The sequence below is a fragment of the Nansenia antarctica genome, assembly GCF_963989245.1.
Source record: "Nansenia antarctica genome assembly, chromosome: 1".
NCBI classification, from domain to species: Eukaryota; Metazoa; Chordata; class Actinopteri; order Argentiniformes; family Microstomatidae; genus Nansenia; species Nansenia antarctica.
This window is the reverse complement of record NC_137674.1, coordinates 16712537-16738889: the sequence shown is the minus strand read 5'-3', so window position 1 is coordinate 16738889 and position 26353 is coordinate 16712537. Positions and strand designations below refer to the sequence as shown.

The 26353-nt window shown below is 42.0% G+C and overlaps 1 protein-coding gene across 1 annotated transcript; it reads left to right on the top strand.

The window, feature by feature from the left end:
* Positions 1 to 731: 731 nt before the first annotated feature.
* On the top strand, positions 732 to 3607 carry LOC308160067 (nucleoside diphosphate kinase A 2-like; the record flags this gene model as incomplete). Its single annotated transcript, XM_080533931.1, has 5 exons — positions 732 to 769; positions 2265 to 2391; positions 2820 to 2921; positions 3041 to 3153; positions 3490 to 3607. Exons 2-5 carry the CDS (start codon positions 2269 to 2271, stop codon positions 3605 to 3607), a joined length of 456 nt encoding a protein of 151 aa, XP_080390057.1. The 5' UTR covers positions 732 to 769; positions 2265 to 2268.
* Between the last annotated feature and the right edge of the window lie 22746 nt (positions 3608 to 26353).

Genomic DNA, 26353 nt, shown 5'->3' with positions numbered 1-26353 from the left:
AGCATACACTTGTGATTTTTGTTTTTTAATGCAACACCGTTAAAATAGTGAAAATACCACCGCTGAGGTGCTGGAGCTGAATAGTATCAAATAGAATGAAAAATGCAGCATCCGCACACTCAAATATGTGCATAAAATAATTCATTTATTGCAAGCTTTCAGTCATAGAACTTCTTCAGGCATAAAGCAGTGACAAGTGAATGCAGTCCGATAAAGGGTTCAAACAAAATCACTTGATAAGCCAATGCACAACACCTGTGTCATATAGTTCACCTTGTGGCTAGACATCAAGGGATCATTTGGTTTGAACCCTTCATACTACTGCATTCACTTGTCACCGCTTTATGCCTGAAGAAGGTCTATGACCGAAAGCCTACAACAAAATGAATGATTTTGTATTTATTTTTGCACAGATTTGAATGTGCGGATGCTGCTTTTTTTTCTCCACTCTAATGCAACACCGTTGCAATGCTAATACTGCAAGCTGCAAGCACTGTAGGCCCATGACCGTGAAACAGCAGATGGCCAGCTCATTAAGGTCAATGCACACATCGACCCGCTGAATCGCACGCTGGCGGTCGTTGGGGGGCAGAGAACACGGTGGAATGAAACATCAGTCATGTCTTGACCTCATCCATGCCCCACCCACCCGCCCGGCAGCGGGGGTATATAATACCGGCTTTGGTGCCCCCAGCTGCTTTGGTGAACTCCCTGCTTCTGACACTCTCCCTCATCCTCTGCCAAGTCGACCGAACTCTACTCATCAAAGGTATGTATCCTGAATGGTCGCGATTTGACTCGATTACTACTAACACTAACAAACAGCGTTTCATTTGATAAAAGCTAACATGTGACGCACCTCCTGCAGCCGAGCGTAATATTTTGCTGGTCTAATAATGTTAGCTCGCCTCGGAAGTTGGTGGCGGCGTGCACATGTGCAAAGAACTAGTACACGTTTACCGACCTAGCTCTTTAAATGACACAGCTCACGCCGTGGTTGTGACAATTCAAATGAAGGGATATTCACTTGCGATCAGTTATGCAATGTTGCCAATTGAACTGGACAAGCAGGCAGACAGACAGCGTGGGTGCACTGGTGACAGGCAGACAGACAGACAGACACAGACAGACAGACAGCGTGGGTGCACTGGTGACAGGCAGGCAGACAGACAGGCAGACAGGCAGACAGACAGACAGACTGTCAGACAGACAACGTGGGTGACAGCGTGGTGACAGGTGCCGACCCGGTTTTGCGAGTGTCATCAATAATCAACGGCTAAACCGCAGGACCTGCGATCTGTCTGCCATAACCCGATTATTCCTGTCTTTTAGTTTCACTCAATGCCAAGTAGTTGGTGGCGAGTACTTTGACCGTTCGTTAGTCGCTTTGTTAATCCCACTCGGGATCCATTGCGATGAGCAAATGAAGAACCAGTGAAGGTGAAAGGCACCATGTGGCATCTGCCTGTGTCGATGTGGCCGCGTTCTTGACAATGAAAACTAGTAGATGTAGGCTATGGTTCAAGTTCATAGTGGCCCAAAGCATACTTTGGCAGCGTTGTAGAAGTCAATAACTCATTTCCTATGACATAAATAGAGCTTGCACTGTTTAATGTTTTAATGTTCCCCAGACACTTAGCCACTGTTGGCCGTAACGAATCAATCTTTACTTGACTTTGATCTAAAACTGTCACATGGCGTGTACATGTGCTACCTCATCAGTGGGTGCCAGCTCTATTCTGGTCGCCCCTCAGATCAGATTGTGCTGTATAGTCAGTCTGACTCCAGCCACAGCAGGAATGGGCTCGACTGCACAACCGGAGCGGGCCGACTGGTCCAGAATTAGCCCATGAACTGGCATCAACTGCAGATTGTGCTAAAAAAACGAGTGGCAGGCAGGCAGGCATCAATGCGTGGAATGGGCATGCGGGGGGGAATATTTTCCGCTGGTCATGTTCCAAAGCGTCAAGGACACATTTCATTGTACTTAGTCGACCGCTTTCCTCCCCGCAGTTCAGCTGCTCTGGAGCGGTTCTCCACGGTGACACTGACACCTGTCATGGGTCGTTGATCAGCGGTTTTAATTTGGTGCTCTGTCCATAGCAGTGTGTAAACGATGGAAAAAAATCTAACCTATCGAGACTACAATGATCAGATCTGCTCAATCTGCAATGCATGACTTTATAAATGCAACAATTATATTTATTGATGATTAAAATTATCACTTTATTTTTGACTGACCCTTGTCCTCCCTGTGCTCGCAGCACCATGGCCACAGAACGTACCTTCATTGCCATCAAGCCTGATGGCGTCCAGAGGTGTCTGATCGGCGAGATCATCAAGCGCTTCGAGATGAAGGGCTTGAAGCTCATCGCCATGAAGTTCTTCCACGTAATGTCACAAATATGACTTTTTTTTAACAATTAGAAAATCCCATCAGACGTAATATTATATTTATATTAAGAATATATAGGCCTATACATGCATATATACACACTTCTAGCAGGAAATTTTTTTAACTACCTAGTGCCAAGTGTTTTAAATGTGGTGTTTAGCCTACCTAGCAACAACACTTTGTTGACAAAATGAAGCATCGTCATTCATGCTTTTGTTTGGTGAATAAAGTCTCCCATGGCATGTTAGAATGTGGACAGTTTGGGTGACTTTATTCACCCTCTGCACTAAATTAGTTGAAATCTCATCATGATGATAATATAAATAAAAGATAAAGATATGTGACCCTTTTGGGTAGTCTTGCGGTCCTTCTCAGTGCAGTGTGCTTTGACCGTTGATTGTACTGGCGTTGTGGTTGTTTTCAGCCAACTGAGGACTTCGCAAAGCAGCACTACATTGGCCTGAAGGACCTGCCCTTCTACGGCGGCCTGTGCAAGTTCATGGCCTCCGCCCCCGTCGTTGGCATGGTAACCACACACACACACCCTCAATGATTTTTGTGCACACTGGCACAACCCTTTACCTTACTTTGAGGTTGTGATGATACTGTTCTTCATATTGTCTCTCTCTCTCTCTCTCTCTCCAGGTTTGGGAGGGTCTTGGAGCTGTGAAGACCGGCAGAGTGATGCTCGGGGAGACCAACCCAGCTGACTCCAAGCCCGGAACCATCCGTGGGGACTTCTGCGTCGAGGTTGGCAGGTGAGCGACGGGAACCAACAACCACCTGGCGCCGTTGAAGCACTTCTAAAACACGCAGGGTCTCATTGTAGCTGCTGCATTCGGGCCCTTTCCCAGACCCTAACCCCCTCCCCTCCCCCCGGTATAAGAGCTGTACCCTGCTATGCACACTGAGCAGATAATAATACATTATTAGACTTATATAGCGCTTTTCTTAACACTCAAAGACGCTCTACAAACTGAAAAAGATGTCGAGACTAGCGCAATGTCCACTCATGCACATTTGTTGCCTCTGACGCTTGTCTCTGACCGGTTGCCCCCTCTCTCTATATCTCTCTCTATCTCTATCTCTCTCAGGAACATCATGCACGGCAGTGACTCTCTGGAGACTGCCAAGGCTGAGATCGCCCTGTGGTTCAAGCCCGAGGAGCTGCTCGTGTGGAAGGCCGCCGCCCAGCCCTGGCTGTACGAGTAGGAACCCCCACCACCCCCCCACACCCCCCACCGCCAACCTGCCCTCTACTCCAACCCAAGAACCAACCAACCGACCGACCGACGTGCATCTCTTTTACTGTGTCCCACTTCTGTAACCCTGGTCTCTGACGTGTGTACTCGTCCACTAGTGGGTTGAGTGCGTGCCTTAAGAGGATGAGGGTTGTTGTGATTTGGGACCCCGTGTGAGTGACAGACTGACCGACCTATCCTGAAAGCTGTAGTCCTGGAGAATGTTTCTGTGTTTGCTTTATGACTGTGGAGCACTTGTCAATAAAAGTTATCATGAATTCCCCAATACTTTGTCTGGTTCTGACAAGAACACTGTTCTCGTCACTGTTTTGTTGAACAGCAGTGATGTCTTAAGGACTTTGGCGTCCATGAACTGAGGCAAGGTCCTCAGCCTAGTGTTTGCCTGCGTTTCTACCAGTATTTATGTTAGGCACCTTGACTTTCCGTCACAACAAAACGTTTGATTGTCAGGTGGCCACGCCTCAATAGTTTAGCTATTTCAGAAGTACTGCATGCATCTGAAAGGCATTTTACAATCTTTGAGTTTTTAGTGTCAGTTAAATCTCCTTTTTGGCCCAGTTAAATCTCCCTTTTGGCCCATTTTACCTGAGGTAAAGAAGCTGACTAATAATTATGCACACCTTAATATAACCTTCATTCAAGCTGATGTGGTTTAGATTTGCAGAGCACATTTAATGTGCATAGAAATAATGTTACGGTCAGAACTCAGAATACTGACTTGCCCAATAATTGTGCACGCAGTGTGCATGTATATATTGGGATTTAGGGACAATAAGTGTCATACAACAGCAGCATTGGTCGTACGGCCCTCCATCTGTGGGTCTATGAACCGAGGCAGTGTGTCCCCCGGACTAGTCGTGGGTTGTCTTACAACGTTGACATCAGGAGCCAGATTGCTTTATAATACTGCTGTGATTCCTGGCACACTCAACAGTTTATTTTAAGTCCTGTGGAGAGTAGACAAATCTCTTTTACAACCACAACCTGTGTTCCAAAGCCAGCAAGCAACCATGTCCCACATCAACCATAGACAAGAAACCATAAAACATGCGTGATTATACAGGGTTGGGGCGGCTGTGGCGCAGGAGGTAGAGTCGCCGTCTATGCACATGAGCGGAAGTGAACGAGAGCAAGAGTGTGAGAAAGTTTGAGCGTGTTTTGACAAACAACAAGCGAACTTTATAATAACATCTTTATTTAAGCGAGTTTAGGATTTTGAGTACCCCGACAGCTTCGTGCTGATCGGGGGCTTCTAAGGACGGACGACATGGCAACGAACACAGCGAATGGAACGGACGACGATGAAAGCAACACGGATAAACGGTACGACGCAAGTTTGACGGTGGAAGTGGGATTGGAGCAGGGAAGCAAAATCACTATGATGGAAATGTTACGAGGAATAAAGGAGGTGTGTGGAAATGTGGAGGGCTGTCGGGATAAAGGAGACAGAAAATATGAGATCACGCTGGCATCGAGGAGAGGAAAGGACAAGCTCACGGATGGTTTCATGATAAAAGACGTGAGAATAATGGGAAAGGACTTGGCAGTGGATGAGATGGTGGTATCATTTTTGAATCTCCCGGTATATCTGAAGGATGACGTGATCAGGTACAGGCTGGAGTCGTGGGGGGTGAAGGCGGTGTCACCGATAAAGAGAAAGACGTGGCCGGGAACGGACATAGCAGACGGGACGAGATACATGAAGGTGAAGTTCACCGAAGAGGTGAGGTCGTTACCATATTCTACCAAGTTTGAGACCCTGGTTGGAGTGGATCACTTTAGGGTTATTCATGACAAACAAGTAAGGGTGTGTAGGCTGTGTATTAAGCCAGGACATGTTATAAGAGAATGCCCGGAGTTCGTGTGTTTTAAGTGCAATAAACAAGGACATTATGCACGTGAATGCATGGGAAGGAGATATGATGGAGGAGAGAGAGTGAGCAGTGATGAGGAAGAGGAGGAGAAGGAGAAGGAGAAGAAGGAGGAGGAGGAGGTGGTGGAGGTGGAGGTGGAGGAGGAGGGGGACGAAGAAGAGGAGATGGAGGGAGAGGAGGAGGTGGTGGAGGAGGAAGAGGTGGAGACACAAGGAGAAGGAGGGGAAAGGAGCCATGAAGACGTGACGGAGGGAGGAGGACAAGCTGAGGTGGTGGAGGAGACCCAGCTGGAGCCGGAAGTGGAGGGGCCTGGTCCGGTGGAAGTGGAGGGTAAAGAGAGAGAGGAGATTGGAGCCAGCCTCGACAACGCAGTGAGGGATGGAGAGATGGATGAGGCAGGGCCTTCAACAGAGGGCGTGGGGAAAAGAAAAGGTTCAGATGAAGGACTATATGCAGATGTACAGAGGGTGAGGACAAGATCAGGAAGGGGTGCAAAAGGTGCACGAGGGAAGAAGACCAGGGTAGGAAAATGACATGGCGGTGTACATGTTCCTTTTTTTTGTAATCTTGACGATGGTCAGGGTTGTTGCTGTCAACACAAATGGACTCAGGGATAGGAAGAAGATGGAGCTTGTGTTGGCAGCATACAGAGAGGAGATCATATGCCTCCAAGAGACGCATTGGACAGAGGACATAATGGAAGATGTAAGAAGGAGGTGGAATGGACAAGTTTATGTGAGTAATGGAACTGTGTATGCTTGTGGGGTGGCTATTTTGGTAAAGAATGGGGTGGTGAACAATGTAAGGAATATAATGAATGACAATGAGGGAAGAGTGGTGGGAGTGGGGTTTGAATATCAAGGGATTGAGTATGCACTGTATTGTATGCACCAAATGTAGATAAATATAGGAAAGTTTTTTTGAATCTTTGAAAGAGAAATGTGTTGGGAATTGTATTATGGTTGGGGATTATAATGTGGTGGTGGACAGGTTAGATGTAACAAGGGGGGTGAAATTTAGGAATGATCCGTCACGCCCAGTATTATTAGAAATGATGCGCACAAGAGGAATGGTGGATATATGGAGGGAGGGGCACCCTGATGCACAGGTTTTTTCAAGGAGACAAATGGTGATGGGGGTTTTGAGACAATCAAGGATCGATTTGTGTTTAGTGAAGAGGGAGGTGAGGCACCTGGTTGGAAGGGTTGAGTATCGGTTTATGGCCTTTAGTGACCACGATGCTCAGTCTTTCCAGCTAGGTGCGGGGAACGTAGGGGGAAGAGGAGGGACATGGTGCTTTAATGCAAGTTTACTTAAAGATATACGTTTTGGGGTGATAGTAAGAGAGTGTGTGAGTGTTGCTATGGAAGACCAGATGTATGAGAGTGATGTGTGTGTGTGGTGGGAAGGGATGAAGGATAAATTAAAAGCTGTAATAATAGCATTCGCAAAACGGAGAGGGAAAGAGAGGGTGAGGGAGGAAAGAGATTTGCAGAAAAGGTTAGCAATAGAACAGGAGAGAGTTGATAATATTCCAGGGCATGATTTAACAGAGTATTTGAGAGTGAGGGAAGATTTGAGGGAGCTAGAGAAGAGAAAATGTGAAGGTGCTTTAGTAAGGAGTAGGGCAAGGTATGTGGTTGAGGGAGAAAGGAGTACAGCATTCTTTTTAGGTTTAGAGAAGAGACAGAAAGAGAAAGGGAAAATTAAGGAATTAGAGAATGATAAAGGTGAAATAATAACAGACTTAGTGGGAATAATGGATACTGTGCAGTCATTTTATACAGACCTATATACATCTGGGGGTGTGAATGAGGAATGTATGAATAAAGTATTAGAAGCAGTGGAAGCTAGGGTGACAGAAGAAGAAGGGAAAATGTGTGATGCAGATCTAAGGGTGGAGGAGGTTAAGACAGCCATCATGGGGTTAAACCCAAATAAGAGTCCGGGTTCGGATGGGTTGACGGCTGAATTTTATAAAGCTTTTGTTGACATCCTGGCCCCTATATTGTGCAGAGTGTATATGCGTATGGGGAATAAAAGGGTGGTTCCGGACTCTATGGGCTTGGGGGTGCTCACTTTATTGTATAAGGGTAAAGGGGACAGGAACAAATTACAGAATTATAGAGCATTATCATTACTTAATTGTGATTATAAAACCATAGCAAAAGTATTAGCTAATAGATTGAATAAAGTAATGAAAAACATGATTGCACCTACCCAGGCCTATGGAGTCCCAGGGAGGGATGTGGCAGAGAATATGTGCACATTAAGGGATGTTGTGAAGGACATGAGGGAGGAAGGGGGTTTATTGTTATCTTTGGATTTAAATAAGGCTTTTGACAGGGTGGAACATGTTTTTTTATTGAAAACAATGGAACATTTTGGGATTGGGACTGTTATGAGGGATTGGATTGAATTATTATATAAGAATGCAAGAAGTAAAGTAAAGATAGATGGATTATTGACTGACTCCTTCCCTTTGGGGAGATCAATAAGACAAGGGTGTCCACTGTCAGCATTGCTATATAGCATATCTGTGGAGCCATTGGCAGCTTATATTAAGCAGGAGAAAGAAATTAAGGGAATAAATATGCCGGGGGGAGGAGTTAGCATAATCCATCAATATGCAGATGACACGACATGTACTGTCAGGGATGTAAATAGTTTAAACAAAAGAATGAGGTGTGTAAACATATATGGAAAGGCTTCTGGTGCAAAAGTGAATGTTGACAAGTCTGAAATGTTGTGTATAGGGGGAGTGAATACAGATTACAGACAATTGTGTTTTTGATTTGAAAATTGTAAAGGGGATGATAAAAGTGTTGGGGATATATCTTGGAGAGGATGACAGGGAGGCTGTTGATTACACATGGACAGGGGTTTTGAATAAAATAAGAACAACATTGAATTATTGGAAGCAAAGGAACATGAAACTGAAGGGAAAAGTTGTAATTGTTAATGCACTGTTAATGTCAAAATATGTTTATGTATTAGGAGTATTGAATGTACCAGAGTGGGTTCTAAAAGAAACCAGGATGTTAGTGTCAGATTTTTTGTGGAGAGGAAAGGGGGTTAAAATAGCGTATGATGTATTAGTAGCAGATTATGATAAAGGAGGGTTGAAACTGGTAGATTTGGAGGTAAAGATGAGGGCAATGAGAGTCAGAACAGTCAAAAGGTTTTTGTATGGGGAGGAAGGACATGGATGGAAAGGATACTTTAGGGAATGGGTACATAGATGTGGGGGGTGTGGGGATTATGGGTTGTTGATGTGCTTTAAAGCACGGATAGGGTGCCGGAATTCTATAAAGAGGTGTTTAAAGCCTGGGGTAGTTTTTTGCCTGAGGTAGGATATGAGTGTGAGAAGAGAGGGGAGATACTAAATGTTCCAGTTTTATTGAACCCTGTAATAAGAAGAGAGGGGAAAATGTTAGAATCTAGGAGTTTCTGGAGGGCAGGACTGATTAGAGTAAGGGATTTTAGGTATGAGGTAGTGCCAGGGTTCCTATCAGAGCAGGCAATTATAGAAGTTGTTAGGGAAACAGATGAGGAGATGAGAAGGGGAGAAATAGTGAGCATGTATAATAAAATAAAGCAGAGTATACCAGGGGAGTGGGTGAGTAGGTTAGATAGGGAGTTAAGAGGGAAGGAGCAAACAGAGTTACCTAGGTTAAGACTAGGGAAAGGGGAAACAGTGCGGGACTTCTCAGCTGTTAAGGTGAAGGAGTGCTACTACTGGGCACTGTTGGAGAGCAGAGTGAAGGAGCCTGCGGCAGAGAAGGTGTGGAGGCAGGTGTTCCCAGGATTGGAGGTGAAGAACATATGGAGGAATTTATTTTTAAAATATAATAGTTTAGAATGTACACATTTTGATAGGGTTTATACTAAGGTGGTGTTGCATCAGGTAGACAGAACAGTTTCGAGGGAGTGTGATGTGTGTGGGATACAGGATGAGAACTTAATGCATATGCTTTTTGAATGTAGAGAAATGAAGGGATTCGAAGAAAGGTTGAAAGGACTAGTGAAGAAGCACTGGGGGGTGGAGGTGGTGGGGATGCAGGAGTGGAGGAGGATGGTGGTTTTTGGGGTGGAGGGAAAGAGGAGGGGAGTGAATATATGGTGTTTAAATTATGTATTATCACAGGCTAGGTATGCAATTTATTTGAGGAGAAATTTAGCAAGATTTGAGGGAAAGTGGATAACGGTGTGGAAAGTCTTTGAGGGGTTGATCAGGAAGAATGTGGGACTGATGCACAAGACAGGGCAAAAAGATTTTGAGAAGTTGTTTATTAGGGATTGTGGGTTTATAAGGGTGGGGGTGGATGGAGGGTTGGAGTTTGATTTAGATTTTTGAAGATGTTTTTTTTTGTTGCATTCATTTGTTATTGATTTATGTTAAAGGGTTATTTTGGTTATGAAGGACTGACGGAATAATAGATGGATGCATCTCATACCAAAATGGTTGTTTTTATTTATTGGTTTTTAATTTATTTTATTTGAATTAGAATACAATGAAGGCTATAAAATGAACATGTATGAATATGTATAGCTATGATTGTATTTAAAAGAATATTTTTATAATAAAACATTTTTTTTTTAAAGGCAGCCAGCTAGAGTTCCGAAGGCTGAGGGTTCGAGACTTGATTTAACTTAACCAACTTAACTTTTTTTTTTTACATTTAACCGAAGCCTTCATGCAAATCGATTTACAATATATATATATATATATATATATATATATATATATATATATATATATATATATACAATATATATCTATATATATCTGTCTAAGTGAATCATCTATCCATCAGTAATCATAAGAAAAAATAATCTATGCCAAATCCAGGGTCCAGTTAGAAGAACATAATTTACTCAGAAAGGCTTCAAACACCATTCGTGTCAGTTCTTGTAAATTAGCCTGCACCATCATTTTATAGCCTATATACTTTTTTAGATTAGATTCAGACAACGAAATGCAATAAAAAGTGTGTCTGAAGAGGGATTTGAACCACCGTCTTAAATGACGAATGAATACCATGGCAGCAGTCAATACCACTAGGCCATCGTGATGAACAACAACAAAAAAATACATTAAGTTAAATCAAGTCTCTGAAATGCCAAAAATGTAAATGTAAATCAATACTTTGGCTGATGTATTTTTTGGTAGTCTTGGTTTATCTAGCATCTTGTTTTCACCTTTTCACCTCGAGGACACTTTGACAGCCCGGGATTCAAACCGAAAAGTGCAAGTACGTTGATTTGATGTGATTATCAATCTCACAAAACACTGGATGACTCCTAATGCATTCAAATGCAACGCCTCAATGAATGAAACAATGACCTAATCTATGGTGATCTGATCTGATTACAATACTCCAGTACATGGCAAGTGACAAGAACATGACTAATACTACCATTAATGAGGAAGCCAGAAGTTTCAGACCCCTTCACGATTAGTGCACTTACAGTGTGTACATCAAGGCGACAAGTCAGTTGATATGAGTTGCATTGAGCACTATTGTGTGGATGTTAAATGAGTTACATTGAACATCATTCGCATGTTAGATTACATATGTTCTATGGTAGCCTATATCGGAGCTCCAAAGACATTGGTCCATTAAATAAACACCGATCACACAAAGAACTACGTATAATTGGATCATGCATGGCACGTCTAGCACAAGTATTTTTAAAATAAAAGTTCATCCATTAGAGTTTAAAATAACATCTAGCCCATCAGAATAACCTACTAGTATTAGTCCGTTATGTGTTTGGTCACACACCGGTGCACCACGCACCTGCAGCCCATTGTCTGTTTTTTCCCGCATGTGCCATAGGTTATACCCTAATACTATCCATCATCAGGTAGTCCAAACGGAGAAACGAAGATCACAATCAGACAACCACAGTATAAGTCTTTTACCTGATTTACGAGGAGACAGGAAAGTTCGTTGGTGTTTATTAAATTCCATTTGCGGTGTGTTCATAATCATAACGGGAGGATGGACTTTCGCCCGCAGTCAAGTACAGTAGTGCTTGTCACTGCCTCTCCGTCACAGGTGGACACGCCCTTCTCATGAATATTCAGTGTTACTGTGCACAGAACTGTAGGCATTTAAACTTGTGGGCTCACAGAAAAGTCCATGTCTAATCATTTTACTAACCTGAATGTGAACTTGCCTAATAATAAGGTTAACGAACTCAGTTGGTTTCATGTTTTCTGAATGTTGTTTTGTTGAGATATTATATTATGCACACCCAAATCAGAGTCGACTAGTTGACAACCAAATTCTTAGGAGAAGTGTATGTCATGATAAGAAAAAGACCAAATGTAGCTTTAGTTTACTCTCTGAGTGTAAGCAGCTATTAGTCAAAGGTGGTATTTCACTGCCCCCTTCTGCATGAAGTGAGCATTGCAATTGAATTGCCCACTGGCATAATTTCCTCACATACATACTGTACATATGTACACACACACACACACACACACACACACACACACACACACACACACACACACACACTCATACACACACTGAACCAATTGGCAAGTTGGACAACAAATATGTAGCCAACAGTGCTAACAACGCCAAAGCTGGTCTAGGAGGATCTCAATGGATGCACTTTAATAACTATCGGAATAATGAGGTCTCTGTGGGAATTACTAAAATGACTCTTTCAAGACACCAAGAGCACAGAGCACACGACTGTAAGATCTGGTACCATAAGAGACGTTTGAGTCCATGAACACAACAGTGTTTTTTGAGTTGCATTTCATGTACGAAAGGCGCTATATAAATAAAGCTTTACTTACTTACTTACTTACAACAGTGTGACCACGTTCCTGCAATAGAAATGAACATCATCATCATAAGACAGGGCTATGAGTACTGGTCTATATTAGAATTTAATATATCATGTTTAACGTGTAAATATTGATAGAATAATGTGGCTATATGCTTTTTTATATAAAAAATCGCCAAAAGAATGCAATAGTTTACTCCTCCACAGAGAGGGATACATGTAAACAAGTGAACAGTGAAGTCTATGACAATCAGGAGGTCTAGAATCATGTTCTTCAGTGCACTGGTCCTGGCCCATGACAGACATAATATGGACTGGTATTGTACCAAAGAACACTGACCCAGATTCAAACTCACACATGGCTCCACATCTCTCCCTCTCTTTCATCCTCTCAGGTAAGGCTAGAGATAACCATGTTTCTAATCAACTGAAGTGGATAGTCATAATGTGGTCGCAGTCACTGAGGTGTCTGTGTGGGCAGGTTGTTCAATACCCTGCAATGTCCCTATCATCAACAATACACCATGTGAAATACACCTGGTGTAAATGACATTTATGGAATAGATGTTCTTATGTAGTATGCAGTGACTGTCCACTGACAAGACATCAATCAAAGATAACATAAAACAGCCGTTCTTCACGGTGACCATGACGACTCTGCAGAGAAGTGATTTAGATATGTAGGCCTACTGGTGTTAAGTGTAGAACGCAGGACCAGAAACACATGTAATGAGTTATTAGAGGGTATTACAGTTGTTACAGGGTAGATCCCTGCACTTGTTACATCTGTGCTGAGTACCGTTAATGACTACAGTTATGTTACACAGATGAGCCTGTGGATTAGTGGATCTTCGCCTGTTTTCCTGAAGTGCAAGATGCATGTTTCCACCAATTAATTTAGTTAACTTCTTGCACTTGTAGTAAAACATATTATTATTAATAAACAAAGGACAAAATACTGTGTAGCAATAAACAGACATACCCCTTACTTTATGTTCATTTATGCTGCCATTTTAAGATGGATATTTCCAGTTCTTGTTCTGTTTGATGCACACTCAAAGACTCTTTGTAGAAGAGCCACAGAGACGGTATAGGTGCTGAATACTTCCTTGTGTGTCTGACCTTGTGTGTTCTGGCGCGACAGACAGAATTCCATGCTCAGCCTACAGACAATCCCTCTCTTCCATCGCACAACACAACACATGGAGCAGAGGGAAACTTCCAGGACAACCTACAGAGGTTTTAATTCATGTTTACTACATCATAATAATAATAATAATAATAATAATAATAATATACCACAGAGATGTTCTTTGGTAATTACAGTGGAACCTATAGGCTCAATTTAATAACAACACAAACACCTAGCATAATATTAATAATAATTTAAACATTTAAAATTATAATATAGTATTATTGTATATTATTGTATAACACACATTTTGCACATCATGTTTGTGTACTTTTTGAGACACATTTCCATAATTCACATCCAAAATGATGCAAATTCAAACACAAAGAAGGTGTATATCATTTTACCAAAAAAATAATGTTGCACACTTGCAGGAGAGACAAGTGAGGAGTCACAGGCAGTGAATACAGAGAGTGAGAGACAACAAAGAGTACAGGTCAAAGAGAGAGAAATGAATAGAAACAATGTAATGATGATATCAGAGAGAGAAGAGGATATGACAGAGAGAGATCAGATTATGGAAAGCAGAGACAGGTTATGAAAAGCAGGCTGAGAGAAAGAACAGAGGAGACACAAAGGGAAAAGAGAGAGAGAGAGAGAGAGACCAGACTAGCAGAGCAATACTGGAGGAGATGAGGCTGAAAGAGAGGTGACAGGAGGATAGGAGAGAGAGATGAGAGATGACAGGAGAAGAGAGAGGTGAGAGATGACAGGAGGAGAGAGAGGTGAGAGATGACAGGAGGAGAGAGAGGTGAGAGAGGTGACAGGAGGAGAGAGAGGTGAGAGATGACAGGAGGAGAGAGAGGTGAGAGATGACAGGAGGAGAGAGAGGTGAGAGATGACAGGAGGAGAGAGAGATGAGAGATGAGAGATGACAGGAGGAGAGAGAGATGAGAGATGAGAGAGCTGATGTGAGAGAGACAAAAATAAACCACTAACATATTAAGATAAGTACTGCCATCTCAAGAATAAGTGGTTCAAACGTAACCATAATTACTCTAAAACAAACTTTGGTGAAAAGCAATTACGCTATAATATAAATGGGAGGATTAGAACATGTTTGTATTAACACAACATGACAAGGACTTGTTCATTAATATGTTACATTTGAACCAACAGTATTATGGGGTTTATACAGTTTGTTTAACACACCTGAATTAACGAGCATCATGGACAAGGTTTTTACATGAACGTTACTGTAGTAGAGGTTATCTGCCTGGTTAGGAAGGTCCCGTAGGGGGCAGCATAGGTTCAGTTAGTCTAATGTGGGCAACTGCCATGCTCTGTAATGCTCTGCACTTATTAATATAAACCAGTTAATGTTTACCCGCTGTCCGCTCATCATTATTATATTAGGAAGATATCACATCTGGCGACGAGATAAACGGTGAACTTGGAGGAAATTGTCTGATATTGGGCTGTCCCCTCATGCTGTTGGCTGGTTCTCCAACTACCTGTCACAACGGAAACAGTCTGTGCAGTTTGGTGATCTCTCATCCAACTTGCTCACTGTTTCCAATGGGGTGCCACATGGTTCGGTCTTGGGGCCAACTCTCTTCACCATTTATATCAATGAAATAGGATTAATCTCTAATGCTGCTGTTCATTTGTATGCGGATGACACAATCTTGTATTGCTTTGCATCCTCTATCAACCGTGCCTTCGAGGCTTTGCAGACTGCTTTTGATGCCCTTCAGTCCCAGCTGTTTCAGCTCAGACTGGTGTTGAATACAGGGAAGTCATGCATTTTTCCAATAACAAGCAGGTGCCAAGTGCTCTTCCTGACATTGTATCATGTCAGGCTTCACCTATTGAGCTTGTACCAAACTACAAATACCTTGGCATTCAACTGGACGACAGCCTCACTTTTCAATTACACATAGACAACCTTCTAAAGAAACTAAATTGAAGCTAAGCTTTTTCTTTAGAAACAAGTATTGTTTCTCAGCTGCTGCAAGAAAACGTCTGGTTGCTGCCACCTTTCTGCCTCTCTTGGACTACGGTGATGTCTTGTACATGAATGCCTCTGCTACCTCTCTTCAACATCTGGATGCAGTTTACCATGGTGCGTTAAGATTCATAACAGGCTGTAAACCCCTTATACATCACTGTGTGCTATACTCTCTGGTTAACTGGTCATCTCTCTCTATCCGCCGAACCCTTCACTGGTATATTTTCATTTACAAATCCATCCTTGGTCTTGGAATGTAGTAGAGGTTATCTGCCTGGTTAGGAAGGTCCCGTAGGGGGCAGCATAGGTTCAGTTAGTCTAATGTGGGCAACTGCCATGCTCTGTAATGCTCTGCACTTATTAATATAAACCAGTTAATGTTTACCTGCTGTCCGCTCATCATTATTATATTAGGAAGATATCACAGTTACTCCGTTTGTTGAGGAACTGAGCAGTAACCTCTAATGTCCCGCTCCACTACAGCGCCACCTGGTGGAGGGAGATGGAACCAGGCGGATTTTGAGTTACCGTTGTGTGAATAAAATCCCAAAAATTACAAAACGTGTTTCAGATTTCATTTTCAGTGGGAAAAGGGGTTTTAAGGCGAGTGCCATTAATTGACATACCAAAACGATGCCTATCGAGACACAGAGAGCGAGCCGTACAAAGACAGGCAAACGACCCATGGACTAAACCATTTTGCGACAAAGAGGTCTCTCTCTGTCTCACAGATCTTCCAATATGTTGGGAGAGCTGTGGCACAAAGTTCATGCTCTCAATTGATGTAATCAACTAACTTAAATAAGTTATGACACTAATTCACTCGAAATAAAAAACATTACAAAGAAAACAAAACTTTAATTCCAGGACTTTCAAGGGCCCTCTCCCTGCTGGGGCCTTGGGTAGTCAGGTCCACTTTTCCCCCAACTAGTGCTCCACACCATCTCTCAACCCCGGGTCACGTGTGCTACAGTCTAGCCATTGCAATGACAGTGAGTGTTCCATAGCTCAGTGGGTGAAGAGGGATGGATGGGGACCGCATTGAGCAGCTGTAGAGGGCAGGTGTTCGGGATCTTTGAGTGTAAACCCCCATAACAGGTACATTTATACACAACAGCCCCTGCTCGTCGATGGAGGGAGCGTGGAGAGAGTCTCAACCCTCCGATTCCTGGGGGTGCACCAGTGGAGGCTGGTGACTTCCAGAATTGAGGAGGCCAATTTTTTTTCCGCTTGCTCGCTTCACTCGAGATGGAATGTTCCCTGTTCTTCTTATCTGTCTTTGTTAAAAATTATTCATTTGTGTTTGGCGGTACTGAAGGGATTGGGACACTCTCAGGATGGTGGATGAAGCAGCTTTTATTGCCTGCACAATGGGTCATCAAATAAACAAAACAATTGGCATGAATCTCTGGTCCGCCTGCAGCAGCTATTGTCCCTTCTGCTCAGGCTCACAACATTCACCACAACATACTACATACAATCAATGACATGTCAAAAGCACTCAAACACTATGTCAATCAGACACACAATATACAATTCAGAACAATACTTCATCCATTTCTAATATTTATCCTGCAGAACAGCACTCATACACGCGTGTGGCGGAAAAAGGTACTACACGTGGAATGCAACATGACGTTACTGACTAGCCATGCCCTAGCTCGCGAATGCTAGCAACACCACGAGTGGACTCTTACAAAATGCACCAAAACATAGAACTCAAACAACATATGTAATAAGTTACCTGCACAATGGGCCATGGTCCGCCTGCAGCAGCTATTGTCCCTTCTGCTCAGGCTCACAACATTCACCACATACTACATACAATTATTAATTATTAATATTAAAAATAAAACTGTTCAATAAATCCTAAATGTTGTCTACCTATTCGATGTATAAATCGCGCCAGAATCTCGCCGACTTCCGAGGTCATTTTAAGCAAAAGTATTTGGCCAAATTAGCTATTATTTTCAGGGATAATAGCCATGGGTGTTCTAGCGTGTCCTGCACTGAAGTGACTGGCGTTCATGTGATTGGACGAACAAAATGTCAATCTTTCAGCCCTGGACTCAATGCATGGTGAGGCCAGGCCTCCTGTGCCCACCCATTTTCAGTGATTTGGCCAATCACATATTGCCATGAAAAAAATTGCATTACATTGACTTCTATGAGAAACCACTTTCCGACAGGAGGCCTGGACTTTCCGACAGGAGGCCTGGCCTCCTTCAATAGAAACGGATAGGGATTCTGGCCTGTAGGTGCTTTACAATTGCAATATTGGGTTTTAGCCATGGAAAAATTCAGATTTATGAACAAAACGGAAATAATATTAATATAATATAATATGTTAAATAAATAAATAAATAAAATAAATATAATTATTGCTTTTTTAAATCTCTCTCTCTTCTCTCAAATTATTGGGGAGGCCAGGCCTCCTCCACCTCTATGGAGGAGCCTCCACTGGGGTGCACATACAGGATGACCTGTCCTGGAAGATCAACACAGCAGCCATCATCAAGGAGGCACAACAGCGGCTCTACTTCCTGAGAGTCCTCAGGAAAAACCACATCGGACAGGAGATGCTTGGGACCTTCTACCGCTGCGCAGTGGAGAGCATCCTCACCTACTGCATCTGCGTGTGGTTCTCCAGCTGCACAGCCGCAGAGAGGAATGCACTACAGAGAGTCGTGAGATCGGCCCAGAAGATCACCGGCGCCCCCCTCCCCTCTCTGGAAGAGCTGTACAACACACGCTGCCTCAGGAAGGCCTCCAAGATCTCCAGAGACCCATCCCACCCTGAGTACGAACACTTTGCTTGGCTGCCCTCGGACAGGCGGTTCAGGACCATGTTCGCAAGGACAAACAGACTGAAGCTCAGCTTCTACCCCAGGGCCATTCAGGCCCTGAACACAGCAAAGACCTAGGTTCTAGGCCCTGGACAATCTAGACAATTTGATGGCAGCTACTAGATTGAAATCAAGTGCAATACTGAAACACAACTGTGAACATTTCAAACCTGCAAACTGCGACACTTTAAATGAATGTGCAATAACACTATGTGCAATATGACAACCCTCGGGTACATAAGGTTCAGAGATAGGAAATAATATAATATATATATAATAATATACCTATTAGAATAGGTATAGCATAGCATAGAGTACAGCACAGTGTTTTATTTGTATAGTATAGTATAGTGGATAGTGTGTACATAGCCTTTATTTATGTAAACCAGCTCTTTTCCCTTCTTGTTTTTCGTTTTTTTTTTCCTAGCACCAGGGGAGCCCCCCCTCCCAAATTTCGTTGTTTGGTACCTGTACTATATCAATGACAATAAAGACCATTCATTCATTCATTCATTCATTTTCGGCTCAACCTACACATCATGCTAGCAGACTTTCTCGCCAATGGTACATTTGGGACCCAAGTGACAATCCATCGCACGCACCTCCATCAACTCTTCCTCAAATTGTCTTCTGTCAAGTCCAAATCTGTCACAAACGGTGGCACTTTTTGTCAAGTCATATTCGAAGGTATTTGACAGAAATGACATGAAAGATTTCACCTCGTCTAGAACTTTCCTTTTTGCCTGCATTAGCGGGACCAGCTTTGTCTGCTGCCTATCAAAATCAAAAAATATTTTTTGTCGTTTAAAAACAAACAAAATCGGAATGGTTAAAACCCTTAATATGTAATAACCAACGTGATACAAGACAGTCATAAATAAAGTATTTATTTTAAATATCTTTTTTTTATTTTATAAAAAAAAAATAATAATAATGTCCTCGGCGAGCCACTTGCAGATGGTCTAATCTGATTGGCCGCCACTGATGTGTGACATCTCGCACAATGTATTATGACGTATTAGAGTGTACCACTATAAAACCACGGTGCGTCTTGTCATCAATCACAACTTGGTAGACATCTGATGTCACGTTGTATAATAAAACAACGAGAAGATTGAGAAGATTGAGAGTCAAAAGAAACCAAAAGAAACCAAGAGTCAAAGAAACCAAGAAAGGTAAGACTACCTATTTGAAAGCACTGTCAAGAGTAATAAGCCTATTCATTGTTGGAATAATGGAATTAGTATTTGTCCAAATTTAGACAAAATACAACATAATTTAGTACTGGGGACGGAAAAGGCACCGTATAAAAAAATGACCCATATGTCATGTGCAATTCGTAAGCTCACCAACAGTAGCCTAAGTTATATTAAGTGGGTGCAATGTATTGTGTAAGAATAACACTATTTACAGCGCTGTCAATTTCAGATTACATTTAATTGTCATTGGCAGTACAAGTACAGTGACAACAAAATGCATTTGGCATCCAGACAGATTTTTTCAGATCACAGACATGATTTCACCTCGTCTAGAACTTTCCTTTTTGCCTGCATCAGCGGGACCAGCTTTGTCTGCTGCCTATCAAAATCAAAACAAAAAAAAAGTCGTTTAAAAACAAACAAAAACTGAAATATCATTTTTTATTTTCATTAAAAAATAAAAATGTCCTCGGCGGGCCACTTGTAGACGCACAATGTATTATTTTATTTTTTTTGTAAGATTTTATTTTCCATTTTCTTTTTACACAAAACATTATACACACATTACTTGACAAACATCACAATACATCACAACTTGACAAACATCACAACACATCTCAAATTGACATACATCACAACGCATCACAGCTTGGCATACCTCACAACACATCACAACTTGACATACATCACTACACATCACAACTTGACATACATCACACACATCACAGCTTGACATACATCACAACACATCACGACTTGACATACATCACAACACATCACAACTTGACATAAATCACAACACATCACAACTTGACATACATCACCACACCTCACAGCTTGATATACATCATAACACATCACAACTTGACAAACATCACAACACATCACACCTTGACAAACATCACAACACATCCTAACATCCCAAAGCCCCACTTTTTTTTTTAAAACCGTCTAAAGTCTATCCCAGTTTACCCCCTATACTTTATCTAACTAATAATTCTAATGCATAATCAAATTAATCTCTTAGTACTATGTTTCTAGCACTATCTTTACGTCTTAGCTAAGGCCTTCACTATCTCTCCCCATATCTTTTCAAACTGATCTTTCTTATTATTGTCTATGGCTAAATTCTTCTCTATATTGGTATAATAAAGAATTTCGTTTTTCCATTGTTGTAGTGTTGGAGGTTTACTTGATTTCCAACTTCCAAGTATTAGTTTTTTTAAATATAATTGATGAGTACATCCACCCCCTAGGGTATCTTACTGTGGCTACATCCTGGAAAAGACAGATTGAAGGATCAAATTTGAATCTTTCCTTATGTAACCCTGAGAGCCAATGTTCTATGTCAACCCAGGTTTTCTGTACTCTGGGACACTCCCAGAATGCGTGTATTAGTGAGTCTTTTTTTCCACACTTTAAACAGTTATCTGATACATTACTATAATACTTATGGATTTTATCTCGCGTGTGGTAGACTCTATACATTATTTTATATTGGATTAAACGTAGATTTTCATTAACTGTCATGTCATTTGTAGTATTCCAACACTCTTTCCATTTTAAACCTATATCTGTTCTTCCTAGGTCTTGATTCCACATCTCAATCCTACTTTCTAACAGTTTTTCAGCTACATAGGTCTTCTGTAGAGTTCTATAAATGTTACCTATCAAATTCTTATCAATTTCTCCATCAAATATGATATCCTCAATTGTACTCTGCTGCCCAAATGATTTTAAATTAAAATTTAGATTTATGTAGCTTCTTAGCTGCATGTATCTGAAATATTCAGCATTGGCCAACTTATATTTACTTTGGAAGTCGTGCCATGGAATAATGGTATCCCCTCCTACTAAGTCGTTTATAGTTTCTATTCCCCTTGTTCTCCATGTAGACCAATTTATTGTAGCATTCTGAAGAGCTATCCAAGGATTATTCCACAAAATAGTACTTTTTGGGATTGATATTGATTCTCCCAGTATCCTCTTAATTTTTTTCCATGACGTTTCTATATTATTTACAATAAAGTTTCCTTTTTTCTTAGTCTTATGTTCTGAAAATAAAAGAGTTAAGAGGTTTTGGGGATGTACACCTGAATCTTCAATGTGGATCCATTGTTCTTCTGCTGTGTGTTGGACTATATGCCTCAGATAGAACCCCTGGGCGGCCAGTTGGTATAGCTCCAAGTCTGGAAGGTTAAAGCCCCCCTCTGACATAGGAAGGTGTAAAATATTCCTTCTAATTCTGTGTGTTTTCCCTGCCCATATAAAATATTTTATGGCTGAGTATACCATATTAAAGTACTTTTTTGGTGGAGTAATTGGTATAATTGAAAACAAAAAAAGAAACTTAGGAAGCCATGCCATCCTAAACAAGTTTATTCTGCCTGTCAGATTTATAGGAAGATTTTTCCATTTACTTAAAGTCTCTTTCATGTTATTGAGTAGTGGAATAAAGTTCTCTCTATAGATCTGAGTTTTTTTGTCACTAATTAAGCAACCTAAATATTTAATATTTTTTGTCCACTTAAATGGTAATTTTAATTCTGGGTTTATTCTTTTTTGTTTACCAATTGCCATTATTTCAGTTTTATCCATGTTTATTTTATATCCTGAGATATCCGAGAATTCAGAGAATATTTTTAACAAAGGGACTATAGAACGCACAATGTATTATGACGTATTAGAGTGTACCACTATGAAACCACGGTGCGTCTTGTCATCAATCACAACTTGGTAGACATCTGATATGTCACGTTGTATAATAAAACAACGAGAAGATTGAGAAGATTGAGAGTCAAAAGAAACCAAAAGAAACCAAGAGTCAAAGAAACCAACAAACGGTAAGAATACCTATTTGAAAGCACTGTCAAGAGCAATAAGCCTATTCATAGTTTGCAGTCACGTGACTGGCGCAGAGCCCTGGCGACCTGTCATTTCCCCACCTGTTTCAAGCAACGATTAATTAGATCACCTCTCAAAAGAAGAAAAACAAAGATATGTCAACAAACTACACATTTTGGACACTTGCGATCCATATAGAGACCCGCCGCAGTATTTCAATCAGTAAAAACAGCGAAGTCGCTGCCAGAGCTGCAGTTCGGTGATGTTTACATATATCTGGTGGAGAATCCTTCACCTCACACTGCCGCCAGGATGAAAGCGTACAAAAGTACAGACACTTATCTGTTTTTTCCATCAGGATGGGTCAATAATGCTAATGTTAGCTAGCTAGCTAAAGCACCTACACAACCAACTCCAAGCTGGTAGAGTCCACAAAAACAAACCATGTCAGAACGATTATGCAAAGATAATGACTAAACATAGAATAACTAGGCTAGTCAAAGTCAAAGTCAGCTTTAGTGTCAATCCAATATATGTACAGACATGGATTATATGTACAGTCAATCCAATATATGTACAGACACAAGAAAAAAATAACTATCTATACAAAAAATACCAGATAAAAGATTTGAAATGTGCGGTACACTGTACAGGGGTGGAATACAATATGAACAATGACAATAGTGCAATAGTGGTAATTGGCTCAGTATAATAGAGTAAAGTGGCTAAAGTACGTAAATAATTAAAATAATCAGTTAACTTGAGCTTATCTTTGAAATGTTCGCTGAGACGTGTGTACTTTGATGGTTTGCCCTCCACAGGGACTGAGACACGTCTAATAGCACAAATCCACAATCTTCTCTCTGGGTTTTCTTTTTCTGAGGGAATTCTGTAGAAGCCCAACCCAGGGTCGTCTCCTCGTCGGTTAGTGCACCCGATTGCATAGCAACTATCCAGCATTTTGTCAAACAACTAATTACTTGGTAAAAACCTGATAAAATAGCTGGCAGGCAGCGGAAGAAAGATTTGTTTCGCCAGATGGGCGTTCCCCTTATGCCGTGACGACACGTGCAAACTAGCACGGTCAAGTGTAATCAGGGTTGCCAGATGGGATTGTCAATTTCCAGTCTAAAACCCGCCCAAATGCTTTTCTTCCAGCCCAGTGTTATCAAAAGTAGCCCAATCGGCAGTAATCCGCCCCATCTGGCAATACTGAGTGTAATAGGCCTATATAGCACTGTCAAGAAGAGTAGTATAGTATAGCACATAATATATATTATATTATGTTATATTATAACACTTAACCCCTGGGGTTGGGTCAGATCGTTTGATGTATCTCTGATTTCCATTATACTGTGTGTCCTGTCAAAGGGCTGTACACCCAGGCCCCATCCTAACATGAACAGAACAAGCCTGTACACCCAGGCCCCATCCTAACATGAACAGAACAAGTCTGTACACCCAGGTCTTATCCTAACATGAACAGAACAAGTCTGTACACCCAGGTCTTATCCTAACATGAACAGGACAAGTCTGTACACCCAGGCCCCATCCTAACATGAACAGAACAAGCCTGTACACCCAGGTCTTATCCTAACATGAACAGAACAAGCCTGTACACCCAGGTCTTATCCTAACATGAACATAACAAGCCTGTACACCCAGGTCTTATCCTAACATGAACAGAACAAGTCTGTACACCCAGGCCCCATCCTAACATGAACAGAACAAGCCTGTACACCCAGGTCTTATCCTAACATGAACAGAACAAGCCTGTACACCCAGGTCTTATCCTAACATGAACATAACAAGCCTGTACACTCAGGTCTTATCCTAACATGAACAGAACAAGTCTGTACACCCAGGTCTTATCGTAACGTGAACAGAACAAGCCTTTTGCTGTCGCCTTCTGACTGATTGTCATTTTAATCTGTTTTTATGTGATCCCGTCTGAAGCTACTTTGACTTCACGTAACAAGTTGACCAGAATGTGAGATCTGAACTCTGTTGTGTTGCAGATGTGTGGCATGAAGAGGGCCAAGAGAGCCAACAAGGCCTCCAACAGCACTAAGAAGTGCGCCAAGAGCGCTAGGAAGAGCGCCAAGGGCCTTAAGAAGAGCTCCAACACTGATGCAGGTGAGAGGGTTTTCTGTTTACTTCTCCCTGTAAAAGTCCCTATGTTGACTATTTGAAGACTTGTTTGATGAGAAGAAAAAATGTCTTTCATTCCATTAAACATCCAATCACAGACAATGATAATGACTTGAACATCATTCCAATATCCCCATGCTAACATTCATTATGAATGCAAGGCTGGGAAATGACTCCATCATGGTATGCTAGTGTGAATATTGTAACACAACCATTGATTGTCTTAATGTACTACAGACTATATGTCATAGGTGGCAATAAAACCCCAGAATCCTCTCTGTTTGGTTCTTTTAGCTCCTTCTGTGATGTCCTCCGCTTCCGGAACGAAGTGTAAGGACAGAGAAGCAGTAATGAAGCTGCTGGCGGAGGAAGGTGTGGTTGGTGCGTTAAACATCAACACAGCTGATCAGGCCTCCTTCCCCATCCTGATGACCTTCATGAAGGGTCTCAGTGATGAGTAAGTATTATGCGCTCTACTGTATCTATGCTCCTTATGTTTCTATACACACCCAATATTTTGCACCCTGCGCATAAACAGTACAACAAGTGTGAGCCAAGACCAAACAACTGAAAATGTTGACTTGTTTCTTCACCAGGCAGTGGACGGTGATCCACGACGGCATGAGAGACCCTGTAAGTGTATTTGATGTGTGTGACTTCAGAGTTAGCAGGCATACCATACCAGTCATTGTTTGTGTTGTGAATCAGTGAATCGAAATGATTACCTTCTTTAAGCTGAACACTGACTAATTCTTCACTCTCTTTTGAATGAACACAGATGACCAAGGCAAAGCTTGACTTCACGGGTCGGAGGATTGTGAAAATAATCGCCAACATGGCCATAGAGGTCCTCCTCCCGACTCTTCAGCGGGTCATAGAGCTGAGTAAGGCCAGGGAGGCTGCAGTCTCTCAGAGTGGGTCAGGGCTCTCCTCCACCACCTCCCTGGAGGAAGGAGAGGCCCAGTCCCCCTGCCACTCAGACACTGAGTGGGAGACCAGCACATCAAGGTCTTCCTCTGCGAGGTATGCTATAATCACAGCCACGCCTCTATGACTACAATGATCATAACATCACAAATAACTTAAATCAGGGGGTAAACCCACACTAAGCTCTTTTATTTTTTTTACTTTGTTTTGTTTTAGAACCAAATGTTTGTTGCACAGTTTAAGTGTTGGACTTTATCAATGCTGATAATACAAAGATTTTTTTGGGTGATGAAATGTTTTGGCCATAGACAAAATACCAACAATAATCAGAATGAGTAACAACGTACTGTAAAAAGTCAAATCCCTCTCCACTACATCAGAGTCTGATGTGAGCCACCAATGTGATAACTCTTATGCTTTTATCCCCCAGGGATTGATAAAGTTGCATTCGATTGAATTGAATGTCATATTTGTCTTTATTTTGAAGTTCCCAGACTTTGCGGCAGTGTGTGTCCGGAGGATCCCCCCCCCTGGATGATCCACTCCAGGTCCACTTTGGGATCACAGAGGACACCATCCTCCAATCACTGGGCTCCGTCTCCTCTGGCTCATTTGATCTGACCAGACCTGTGGTGAGAGACGTCCTGAAGCAGGTGAACTCTGACGTCTCCTTGATAATCTCCTTATCAAGGTCAGAGAAGTCCACCCCCATAGTCTGCGACAGGGACACCACCATGTCCGCGGCTAGGAGGATGTTGCACGTGGTGTGCACCAAGCTCCGGGAGTTGGGGATCACCAAACCAGTGGTGCCAAAGGTCAAGGTCACAACCTCTAAGACCGACCTGGGGCCAGTGGCGGCAGAAGTCATGACTGCCATCGTTGAGACGGTGGAGTCCTGCAGC